Here is a 13366-nt window from a genome sequence, read left to right on the forward strand (position 1 = left end):
AGATTGGAACTGAGAATATTTTAGATATATAAAAACAAGAAGGTATACTGAACAGGCATAATACTTGGGCTTTTAGTCACAATAAATTATTTACACATTACTGAATCACCAACCCAAGACCCTCAGCGGAGGCCAATAAATGTGCATGGCTGAGATTGAAATACATGTTGTTTGACTGCAAAGCCTGCTATTTTAGTTACACCACAGGTGTGAATTGTTGGGTATGCCTTGTGTCTAAGGATTTGTAAGAGATGAGGTGACTAATGGTCAGGGGTTAGAATACTATATCATCCTATGGAGTTTGACCTTTAGGCTCTTTAAAAAGAACTTAATTATGGGGCGTTCCCGTCGTGTCGAAGTGGTTAACGAATCGGACTAGGAACCATGAGGTTGCGGGTTCGGTCCCTGCCCTTGCTCAGTGGGTTAACGATCCGGCGTTGCCGTGAGCTATGGTGTAGGTTGCAGACACGGCTTGGATCCCTCGTTGCTGTGGCTCTGGCGTAGGCCGGTGGCTACAGCTCCGATTCGACCCCTAGCCTAGGAACCTCCATATGCCGCGGAGCGGCCCAAGAAATGGCAAAAAGACAAAAAAAAAAATTAATTAATTATGGGATAAAGCATAGAATAAATTTCCTATTTGTCTCAGCATATTTTCCATTCCACTTCTCCAGAGGGAGTCACTTAATCTGTTTCTTAAGATCCATGATATAATAATCTGTGTGAATGTAGTTGTGTTTAAATATATGTATTTTATTCTGTAAAAAATAAAATAAAAATAAAAGGAATGTAATTTCCAGTGATTTCATTAACTTAGATATTAAAGTATGATAGGAAATAAGTTAACCTTGTACCTCACATGTATAATGTATTTATTTTAATATTTACTATTTTATGAAAACGGTACTTAATACATTTATTGTATATTTTATATTTAATATAGCCTCACTATATAAATAGAAATTAATAGTTTTTTCAGTTGAAGTATGGTTGATTTACAGTGTTGTGCCAATTTCTGCTGTATAGCAAAGCAACCCTTTCACACACACACACACACACACGTATGTATATTCCCTTTCTTATGTTATTTTCCATCATGGTCTTTCCCAAGACCAGATGTAGTTCCTCATGCTATACAGTAGGATCTCATTGCTTATCCATTTTAAATGTAATAGTTTGCACCTACTAACCCCAAACTCCCAGTCCATTCTCCCACTCCCACCCCTCCTTGGCAAACACAAGTCTTTTTCTGTGTCTGTGAGTCTGTTTCTGTTTTGTAGGTAAGTTCCTTTGTGCCATATTTTAGATTCCACACATAGATGATATCATATGGTGTTTGTCTTTCTCTTTCTTCTTCTTCTTCCTTTTTTTTTTTTTTTTTTTTTAAGGGCTGCACCTGCAGCATATGGAAGTTTCCAGGCTAGGGGTCACATCAGATCTATAGCTGCTGGCCACAGCCACAGCAATGCCAGATCTGAGCCAGGTCTGTGACCTACACCACAGCTCACAGCAACACTGTATCCTTAACCCACTGAGTGAGACCAGGGATTGAACCCACATCCTCATGGATACAGTCGGATTTGGAACTGCTGAGACACATTGAGAACTCCCTGTCTTTCTTTTTCTGAATTGCTTCACTTATTATGAGAATCTCTAGGTCTATCCATCTGCAAACAGCATTATTTCAGTCTTTTTTATGAGTGAGTAATAATATTCCATTGTATATACATACCACATCTTTATCTGTTCATCTGTTGATGGACATTTAGGTTGCTTCCATGTCTTGGCTATTTTATGTTTTGTTTTGTTTTGGCTTTTTCACCTTTTAGGGCCTCACCCGAGGCATATGGAAATTCCCAGGCTAGGGGTCCAGTCGGAGCTACAACTGCCAGCCTGTGCCACAGCCACAGCAATGCAGAATCCAAGCCATGTCTGCCACCTACACCACAGCTTATGGCAATGCCAGATCTTTAACTCACTGAGCGTGGCCAGGGATCAAACCTGCAACATTATGGTTCCTAGTTGGATTTGTTTCCACTGCACCATGACGGGAACTCCTGTCTTGGCTATTTTAAATAGTGTTGCTATGAACATAGGGGTGCATGTATCTTTTTGAATTATAGTTTTGTCTGGATATATGTGCAGGAGTGGGATTGTTGGATCATATAGCAGCTTTATTTTAGTTTTTCAAGAACCTCCATACTGTTTCCCATGGTGGCTGCCCCAGTTTACATCCCACCAACAGTGTAGGAGGGTTCCCTTTTTTCACACCCTCTCCAGCATTTGTCATTTATAGACTTTAATGATGGCCATTCTGACTGATGTGAGGTAGTACCTCTTGGTAATTTTAATTTGTGTTTCTCTTAACGGTTAGCTATGGTGAGCATCTTTTCATATGTCTCTGACATCTGTATGTCGTCTTTGGAGAAAGGTCTTTTTAGGTCTTCTGCCCACTTTTTGATCTGTTAGATTGTATTTTTTGATGTTAAGCTATATGAGCTGTTTGTATATTTTGGAAATTAATCCCTTGTCAGTCACATCATTTGCAAATATTTTCTCCCAGTCTGTAGGTTGTCTTTTCATTTTGTTTATGGTTTTCTTTGCTGTACAAAAGTTTGTAAGTTTGATTAAGGTCCCATTTGTTTGTTTTTGCTTATATTTCTATTGCCTTGGGAGACTGACCTAAGAAAACATTGGTAAGATTTATGTCAGAGGATGTTTTGCCTGTGTTCTCTTTTAGGATTTTTATGGTGCCAGGTCTAATTTTAGTCTAAAGCCATTATGAATTTATTTCTGTATATGGTGTGAGAGTGTGTTCTAACTTCATTGATTTACATGCAGCTTTCCCAACACCACTTGTTGAGAGACTGACTGTCTTTTCTCCATTGTATATTCTTGCCTCCTTTGTCAAAGGTTAATTGACCATAGGTGTGTGGGTTTATTTCTAGATTCTCTGTTCTGTTCTGTTGATACATATGTCTGTTTTTGTGCCAGTAGCTTGCTGTTCTGATTAATACAGGTTTTTATTGTCTAAAGCCTGGAAGGGTTATGCCTCCAACCTTGTTCTTTTTCCTCAGGATTTCTTTGGCATTGCTGAGTCTTTTGTGGTTCCATATAAATTTTAGAGTTATTTGTTCTAGTTCTGTGAAAAATATAATGGGTTATTTGATAGGGATCGTATTAGATCTGTAGATTACTTTGGGTGGTATGGCCATTTTAAATACTTATCCAGTCCAAGAGCATGATATATCTTTCCATTTCTTTAAATCATCGTCAGCTTCCTTTATCAGTGTTTTATAGTTCTCAACATATAAATCTTTCACCTTGATCAGACTTATTCCTAAGTAATCAGTTCTAGTAGTTTTTGTGGTTTTCCATATATAGTGTCATATCATCTGCATAGGACAAGTTTACATCTTCTCTTCTAATTGAACAACTTTTCTTTCTTTCTTATCTGATTGCTGAGGCTAGGACTTCCAATACTATGTTAAGTAGAAGTGATGAGAGTGGGCATCCTTGTCCTGTTCCAGATTTTAAAGGGAAGGCTCTAAGAGCTCCCAGACTCAAGTCTGATACACTGGTTCTTAAAAATTTGATCCCCAGATGAGTAGCATCAGTATCACCAAGAACCTTGTTAGAAATACAGGGTCTTAGGCCTCACCTCATATCTCTTTTACTAAAACCTATTGCGGGAGCTCAGCAATCTTTGTTTTATAACAAGTCTTCCATGTAATGATGATGAACACTGAAGTTGGAGAACTGCATGTCTAATATTACATTCTCTATGGGCCCCAGCTTTCTCATCCATAAAATGGGATGTTAAACTAGGTGATCCTCTGGATTTTTAAACCCAGTGTTTTTTTTTGGGGGGGGGGTTGTTTTTTTTTGACTACACCTCTAGCATGGGAAAGCTCCTGGGCCAGGGATTGAACCCACACCACAGCTGTGAAAATGCCAGATCCTTAACCTGCTGAGCCACAAGGGAACTCCTAAACCCAGTGTTTTAATGAGGCAGTCAGTGAATTGACCTACTAGGTGTCTTTATGTGAAACAGAAAAAGACATCCACCTCCACCTCTATTCCAGCAGACAAATGGGCAGATGCTGTGACTTGCCAAACCCTTTTTTGTTGTTGTTGTTGTTTTTTTCTGCCATTTTTTGGGCCGCTCCCGCGGCATATGGAAGTTCCCAGGCTAGGGGTTGAATCGGAGCTGTAGCCACCGGCCTACGCCAGGGCCACAGCAACGCGGGATCCGAGCCGCGTCTGCAACCTACACCATAGCTCACGGCAACACCGGATCGTTAACCCACTGAGCAAGGGCAGGGACCGAACCCGCAACCTCATGGTTCCTAGTCGGCTTCGTTAACCACTGCGCCACGACGGGAACTCCAAACCCTTGTTTTTGTTTAGGGTTCAATTTTTATACCACCGGACCCCTGTGTATTCTACCATGCACACTGAAATGTATAGTGTCAGCACCGTACATTAAGGTACTTCATCGCTCTCTCTTTTTTAAGTTTTATTGAAGTATAGTTGATTTACAAGGTTGTGGTACTTACCTCTTATCTGAGCTATTTGTTTCATTTTCTTGGACTTGTCTTTCACCTTAAAAATTGCATCATTTCACACTCTGTGCTGAGAATATTACATTTAATATTTGCTTTATATGTAAAAATGCATGGAATAGATGATGCCAGATCTAATTGTGTCATTCTGGAAAGTTCACATTATGGTCACTACTACATCAATATGTTGACACATTTATCTTGGTATTTGTTTCACCTAAGAATTGAGTTCTTTATTTTTTACTTTTGGTATCTCAACAGTAGACAAGAGTAACACTTAAGCTTCTCATATAAAACCCAGCGTCCAGGCTAGTTAGGTACTTCATAATGTAATTCCATGCCAAGAAATTTGTGCTTATAAACTAGTCTCACTATCCTAGCTACCTAAACTGACACATACTTTTTTCCATGTTAAAAACAGGCACTGTTTTCTTTCTAGCCCTGAAACTGAAAACAGAGGTGTCATTGTTTTTAGCACATGATTCAGCTGACTAGTGCTGTACATCTTCAAATTTGCCAAGTTAGGAAAAGAACTTAGTATCCTAGCTTAATGTCTTAGGTACAGTAAATTGTGTGTTTTAAACAGCTGCAACATTAGCTACTGACTTTCAGAAGTCAGTTAAAAAACACCATTTAAGAAGCATGGCCTGGAGTTCCCACTGTGGTGCAACGAGATTGGCAGCATCTTTGGAGCACTGGACTTGGGTTTGATCCCCAGCCCAGCACAGGGGGCTAGGGATCTGGTGTTACTGCAGCTGTGGCATGGGGTCGCAATCGTGGCTCGGATCTGATCCCTGGCCTAGGAGCTCCATATGCCTCAGGGTGGCCAAAAAAATAAGATAAAATAAAGGAATGGCATGGTTGTGCTCTGTGTATTTCAGTATACATGTACAGTGAAGGTAAAGATAATCCAGTAACAAAGTACAAGATAGCTCCAAATAATTACCACCAGATTTTTAATTTTTTTCTCTTTCAAAAGTCGTAATGCAAGGTTTCTAACTCCTGAACAATATTGAGCTATGCAAGTGAAAAGGATTTCTCGAGTTCCCACTGTGGTGCAGTGGGATTGGCAGTATCTCTGGAGCACCAGGACTGAGTTTCCGTCCTTGGCCCAGCACAGGGGGGTAATGATGCAGTGTCGTACAACTGTGTCATAGGTTGCAGCTGCAACTCACATCTGATCCCTGGCGTGGGACTGCCAGAAAAAAAAAAGGTTTAAAAAGGTTAGAAAAAGAAAAGGATTTCTATCCTCAAGATCTGAGTGAGTTTTTTTTAATTTTGAGGAATTCCCTTGTGGCACAGTGGGTTAAGGATCTCATATTGTCACTGTAGCAGCTTGGGTCACTAATGTGGCATGGATTCAATCCCTGACGTGGTAACTTCCTCATGCTGTGGGCACAGCCAAAATTTTTAAAATTTTGAGCATTTCTTGTTCTGTTTATTACATCTCTTTTCCATGGTTATATCTGTTCAGTTCTGCTTGGAAAATCAAACCAGTTGTTTCAACAGAAGGAATTTAATACAAATAACTAGGTATAAAGTTGTTAATGAGATAGGTAAAAAAGCGACTCTTAAAGATACCAGAGTTGATTGCAGAAGCAGCCACCCCCACCCCACCCCCCGGATTAGGAGTCTCAAAGGGACAAGGTGGTAATTATTAAAGAATAGGTCTTGCGGAGCTGACCTCTGAGAAAGAAGAGGATGGTGCCCTTCTAGTGCTGGTGTGTCTGATCCCAGTAGAGAGAGAACTAGGTCTCTGGTGCTGGAGCACTCTTGGACTGGTGCTGGTTTGTCTTGGGCACACAGGCCAGTTCTGCAAAGGCTGAGAGAGTGCAAACTGGATTCTCTTAATTCCTTTGGGAAGGCACTGCAAATGTGGGATGAAGAAGCAAGTCCGGGATGGTGATCACAGGATCGACAAACAGGAAAGTCAAGTGACACAGGAAGAAGCAAATCTCTTCTTCCTTCAGTTCTAAAATCTCCAACTCTTCCTATTGGCAAAAATTAAATGTGATGTTTTCAGAGCTTGGACCCTAGCATCACAAGGCCGAAGATTGAACTTTGAGCTGATGGTTTTGTTATGGAAAACAGGTTGTTTTTGTTTTTTGTTTTATTTATTTATTTTTTTTTATTGGCCAAGCTTGCCACATATGGAAAGGTCCCCAACTGGGGATCAAATCCAGGTGTCTGAGATCTATGCTGCAGTTGTGACAGCACTGGCACCACATCCTCTAAACGCACTGCTCCAGGCCAGGATCACACCTGTGCCTCTGCAGCCATCCGAGCCACTGCAGTTGGATTCTTAACCAACTGTGCCATAGCGGAACTCCAAAAACAAGTCTTTTAGAAGCTCAAATGTAAACTGAGGTCTAAGTACGCCACTTAACTACTGCTGAGAATCCCACAGTAGTTTGCAGTTCCCTGTCATATGAAGCACAAATTCTAGCCTCCTCACAATGACTATAACCTAATGTTTCTAGTCTCATCTCCTACTACCTTCATCTGTTTTACCTAAACTCCAGCTAGGATGGACTGCTCTCTGTCCTTTACTTTGCATGGAACTTACTTGCCTCTAGACTCAGGTTAATTCTTTTTTTTTTTTTTTTGGTCTGTTTTTTTTAGGGCTGCGTCTATGGCATATGCAAGTTCCTAGGCTAGAGGTCGAATCAGAGCTGCAGTTGCCAGCCTACGCCACAGCCCCAGCAGCATGGTATCCAAGCCATGTCTGAGACCTATACCACAGCTCACGGCAACCCCAGATCCTTAACCCACTGAGTGAAGCCAGGGATGGAACCTTTGTCCTCGTGGATACTAGTTGGATTCATTACTGCTGAACCACAGTGGGAACTCCCAATTAACCTGTAGCTCAGGTTAATTCTTAGCTACAATCTGCTTTTTAGCATGGTTCTCTTTTCCCATATACTCTCTATTTAACTATCAAAATCCTACCTCTCCTTCAAAATCTTCAGCTATTTATGAACCTCACAGTCTGTCCTGATAAAAACAGCTAGATGTATTCTCTCCCCCCAAACCTTTCATTTTTCTTAAAGGTTTTAAAATATTTTCTTTATTCTTTTTATACAGACATTCTCCACCATCATTGTTAGCTGGTAAAATTCTCTTTGTTCATTAAGAACTCACCTACCCATTATTCCCTTTAGAAAGTCTGCCAGACCCTACACCCCATCTCTCACAGATGGTGCTCCCTTTGGTATTTCAGGCATACAGCATCATGACATCTTTTTCATGCTCTTTTCTAGTTTATTTGGATGATCCTCCACTAGACTGATTATGTTACTATCGCTTATTGCCTAGTACAGTACTGGCTCTGAGCGGATAGTGGAATGTGTTAGCATCTTGAATGAACGATTATGTGACTTGTCAGAGGTCTCACTGTTGAGAGCAGGGCCAAGTAAGTGTCTTAATTTCAAGACAGATTTCTATATCATAGATATCTCTGCCTACCCCACTCCAACTGCCCCCCGCCCCCGCATTAGATTGTTAGGTTCTTTGGAGGAGAATATGTGTCTTACTCATATTTACATTTTCTAAAGTACTTGGTACAGTGGTGTCTTTATTCACTTATACAGCTGAAATGATTTCCAGTTATTAGCCATATCCAGTAGCATCGTTTAAGTCTCAGCTGTGGTATGAGACTGGAGATATAGTAATTACCTCCTGAGAATTTATTTAATTTTATTTTAATTTTTGGCGGGCTACACTGTGGCATGTAAATGTTCTTGGGCCAGGGATCAGACCTGAGCCACAGCAGTAACTTGAGCCACTGCAGTGACAAATGCCCAGTCCTTAATCGCTAGGCCACCATGAAACTCCTCTGAGAATCTTTTTTAAACATTCTAGTCCAAATGAGTAGAGAATTTAGATATCAAGAACCTAAGCTGCTGCCACTAGCTTAATTGTCTTTGCTTGACACTATTTTTATAGTCCTAGAAAAGAGAGCTCTCAGAATTCTTTTTTCCAGTTATTAAGGAAGGCATTTAGGTTCTGATCATACAGCCACTTCCCCTCCCCACCCTAAAACACACACACTGGAGAAAAAGAGGTAAGTCTCATAATTATGCCTCTTTCTGGGCCTCATATATGAAAACATGAGTTCATTGTTTGCTTGACTAGAAACAGGAAACCTCTGGAATAGTATGTCTTCAGCTTGTCTAGTTGGTATGGCTTGTGAACCCAAGAACAGATAAAAGCATTTTTTTTTCTTCATGATTATAAAAGCAATGTATATACAATACAGAAGATTTGGAAAGTACTTTTTTTTTTTTTTTGCCTTTTCTAGGGCTGCTCCTGAGCAGCCTATGGAGATTCCCAGGCTAGGAGTCTAATCGGAGCTGTAGCCACCACCGGCCTCTGCTAGAGCCACAGCAGTGAGGGATCCGAGCTGCATCTGCGACCTACACCACAGCTCACGGCAACACTGGGTCCTTAACCCACTGAGTGAGGCCAGGGATCGAACCCGCAGCCACATGATTCCTATTCAGATTCGTTAACCACTGCGCCATGATGGGAACTCCTGGAAAGTACATATTTTAAACAGGAAGAAACTCACCTGTAATTCACCACCCAAAGATGACATCAATAATAATATATTTTACAAACTCTTAAGTATTTTTGCTTAGGCTGTATTTTATGGGTGTGTTTTACAAAGCTTTATTGTTAAATATCTTCAGAGATTATGGTATGATAGAATACTTTCCAGAAAAGTATTTAATGAATTTATAGTTCCACCAGTGGTATATTACACGTGCCTGTTTCACCGTGTCCTCACTAACCCTAGTTAGTCTTGTTTTTTTTTTTAATTTTTATTTATTTGTTTGTTTATTTATTTATTTTGTCTTTTTTTGCTATTTCTAGGGCCGCTCCCGCAGCATATGGAGGTTCCCAGGCTAGGGGTCTAATCGGAGCTGTAGCCTCCAGCCTACACCAGAGCCACAGAAATGTGGGATCCGAGCCGTGTCTGCAACCTACACCACAGCTTAAGGCAACGCCAAATCCTTAACCCACTAAGCAAGGACAGGGATCGAACCTGCAACCACATGGTTCCTAGTCGGATTAGTTAACCACTGAGCCGCAATGGGAACTCCTAGTCTTGTTTTTAATGTTTGTCCAATTGAGTCTTTATTTAGACTTTAATTTCTATTGTACTGTTTAGAGAATATTACATTATTTCTACTTTCATCATAATTTTGTAGTGGCGTATGATAACTAACTTGATCACTTTTTAAAGTGTGCCAGGGGTAGGTTAACATTTTTCTTTAATGTTTTTTCCCTGTCATCCTAATATGATGTTATTAACTTCTTGTTTGATTTTTTTTAAGTCTTTTTCTCAATATGTGGTAAAGCCGGATGGAGTAGACAAAGGGTCTGTTGCTATTCTTCCTGAGCTGCACCTTCCATATTAACAAACATGTGTAATAACTATATTTTGTTATTAATACTGTCTTTTCTCTTACATTCACCTGGTATGTCTCTTTCCATTATTTGATTTTCACCTTGCCTTTGTCCTTTTTTGGTTTTGACTCTTACAAAACATTTTCACTTTTTCTCGAGTCCTGTAGTAGGTAGGCTGATTTTTTTATGTTGTCAATCTTATTTTATTTATATCAGTGATTAAGTATTTTAGTGGCACCAATAATTCTTAATCTGAAAGTATATTTTTCATGCAGGAGGAAATAAATTTATCTCTGCACCCGGAAATAATCAGTCTTCATATTTTATGCCCTTTGTATATGGAAGAGGGAGGAATGAAGAAGATAGAGGAGGAAGGGGGACCAAATGATTTTGTCAAATATTCTTCAACATTATTATTAATTTCTCTTAATTAATAGCTTCTACTTGAGAACAGGGAAACAAAAGAATTCTTTGCTTTAGCACCAAGCACAATGTCTGATACAAATATTCAGTAAAAGTTTACGAAAGAAGTGATCTTTTTAATTTTTCTTTTTTCTCTTTAAAGATTTCTATGGAGAATGATTACCTGGGTCCCAGAAGAATTGAAAGTCTACAAAAAGAAGATGCCGATTGGCAGCGGAAAGCTCACATGGCTGTACTGTCCATTCAAGATCTTACTGTCAAATATTTTGAAATAACAGCTAAAGCTCAAAAAGGTGATTTACTCAGTAAAATTATCCTTGTCAAAGTATCTTCAAAAATGAGTGGCTTAAGTATATTATGTTCATAACAGATTAAAAATATATAAAGGCCACTCAATCTTAGCAGTTAAAGAAGCAGTTAACAAGTTAAGGTATATCCTTTCAACTTTTCCTAGGCATGTGTGTTAACATACACATGCCTTTTTACAACATAATGGTAATGAGTATTAGCATAGTGTCATTTAATTCTGATAATAATCGTTCACATAGACCTCACAGCCTAAAGGCACAGTCCACAGTAAGACTGGCTTCCTTTAGATGCTACTTGCAGATTTGGGATGTCCTCAGGCCATCAGTGCTTCTAACCAACTGGCTACAAATTTGGGGATTCCTGTAGCCCTTTTAAAGATTGAAAAATTTACTCATGTAACTCCACAGAACTCAGGAAAACATAAACAAAATAGTACCATGTTTTTAAAATTTATGTTTCTTTGGTTATTACTGAGTGGTCATCTGGTTAAAAAATGTATTTTATTGAAGTATGTTGATTAGCAATGTTGTGTTAATTTCTGCTATACAGCAAAATGATTTCACCTTTTTTGTTTTCATGTAATAATTAGGATATTTGTATATCCCTTTTTCCCAATTACTGTCTTCTGTTTTTTTTTTTATCCCTGTTTTTTTTTCCTATTGATTTGTAAGAGCTCCTTGTGTATGTATCTATATATGTTTATTTTTTACAGGCGTAAAACAGGTCCTTTTATTTGCTTTCTTACACATAGCCAGGTGTAGCTTAACTTTACTGCTTTGCTTGTAAAAACATCTTAAATGGGCCCTTTTCTGGGAGTTCCTATTGTGGCTTGGTGGTAATGAACCTGACTAGTATCCATAAGGATATGGGTTCATCCCTGACCTCGCTCAATGGGTTAAGGATCTAGCGTTGCTGTGAGCTGTAGTGTAGGTCAAAGATGTGGCTCTGATCTAATGTTGCTGTGGCTGTGGTGTAGGCCAGCAGCTATAGCTCCAGTTGGACCCCTAGCCTGGGAACTTCCATGTGCCACAGGTACGGCCCTAAAAAAAAATTTTAAAAATCCTTTCCTGACAAGTGTATGTATGTCAGAACATAGAGGGGTTTTTTTTGTGGCTGCACCCATGGCATGTAAAAGTTTCTGGGCCAGAGATTAAACCTGTGCCACAGCAGTGACAACACTAGATCCTTAACCCACTTTGCCACCACAGAATTCCAGAACACTAAGGTTTTTAAAAACAAATTTAACATGATTCCTTGTAAACACCAGAGTGCTTTTTTTTTTTTTTTTAAACATATAATGATCACCATAGAGTATTTTTACAGGGTTGTAATCCAAGCAATGTTAATAGTGACGTTATCAGGCATCTTTATTCTGGACAGCAGTGGAAGAGAAGAATCTGTTTTAGAGGTATTCCAGTATTGTTCGAGGAATATTCCAGCCACTCTATATTCATAATTTTCTGCATTACTGAGTTATTAGAAAATCTAGGTGAAGTGAACAGCAGTTACATGGAAGAATACATTCTATTCATCTATAAGGATGTTGGAAGAAAAAGTATTGACTAACTCTTGTAGTAGGTGACAACTTGAGCCTGAATTAGGACAGGAGCTACTCCACAGACACAGTTGGGAAGCAAGGGAAAAGGCTCTGGACTATTTTTGATTATGCAGAGTGTTTGACTCTGTGCTATGGTTACAAGTTCAGATAAAAATGGTAGAGTTAGCAGACTAGGTACTAGTTTCACTGTACTTTTATAGGTGTGTAACCTTGGTTTTAAGTTACCACAACCCCTCAGTTTCATATGTGTATATATGTTTATAAATGCATACAATGCCTATTCTGTAGGATTGCTGGGCAGATAGAGATAACACATGGAAAAATGACTTTGAAAATAATAAAACATGGGAGTTCCTATTGTGGTTTGACTGGTTACAAACCCGGCTAGTATCCTTGATGCCTGGCCTTGCTAAGTGGGTTAAGGATCCAGCATTGCCACAAACTGCACCGTAGGTCACAGGTGTGGCTCAAATATCATGTTGCTGTGGTTGTGGCATAGGCCTGCAGCTGTAGCTCTTATTAGACTCCTAGTCTGGGAACTTGCATATGCTGCAGGTACAGCCCTAAAAAGACAATAATAATAAAATCATATAAATTTGAATGATTGTGGTGATGTATGCGTGAGAGAAGAGAGAACAGACTATTTGGTTAATATTGCAGTGTGACATGAGAGAAACATTTGAATACCTGTCACTCTCATTCAGTTCCACAAAAGTCTTCTGAGTAGGTGCTGTATTTCCTTACTTTATCCCTCAAAGGATTTGAGCCCAAGAACAGTTAAAGTTTCTGCCAAAAGTTACATGTTGGGTAGAAATGGGAATTTAACTCAAAGCTGTAATGTCTTCAAACCGCCTGCTGTTTTCCCCTACAGTGCACTACTGTATTGATCCCAAAGGTAGGCAGAGATTTGAAATGACAACAGCATTTGATATCCAAGCAGCATAAGTAGATATATGTTGGAAACTAATATTAAGGATCAGATTGGGAGTTCTCATCGTGGCGCAGTGGTTAACGAATCCGACTAGGAACCATGAGGTTGCGGGTTCGATCCCTGCCCTTGCTCAGTGGGATCCGGCGTTGCTGTGAGCTGTGGTGTGGGTTA

The 13366-nt window shown here is 39.5% G+C and overlaps 1 protein-coding gene across 2 annotated transcripts in view; it reads left to right on the plus strand.

The window, feature by feature from the left end:
- JMY (junction mediating and regulatory protein, p53 cofactor) overlaps window positions 1–13366 on the plus strand; it is a 73799-nt gene that overhangs the window by 23997 nt on the left and 36436 nt on the right. For both annotated transcript variants that reach the window (XM_047778174.1, XM_047778175.1), the window contains exon 3: window positions 10540–10690. In XM_047778174.1, the coding sequence (XP_047634130.1) occupies window positions 10540–10690 (151 nt within the window). The remainder of the gene's footprint in view (window positions 1–10539; window positions 10691–13366) is intronic.

The sequence above is a fragment of the Phacochoerus africanus genome, chromosome 4, assembly GCF_016906955.1.
Source record: "Phacochoerus africanus isolate WHEZ1 chromosome 4, ROS_Pafr_v1, whole genome shotgun sequence".
In the NCBI taxonomy this organism is placed as follows: domain Eukaryota; kingdom Metazoa; phylum Chordata; class Mammalia; order Artiodactyla; family Suidae; genus Phacochoerus; species Phacochoerus africanus.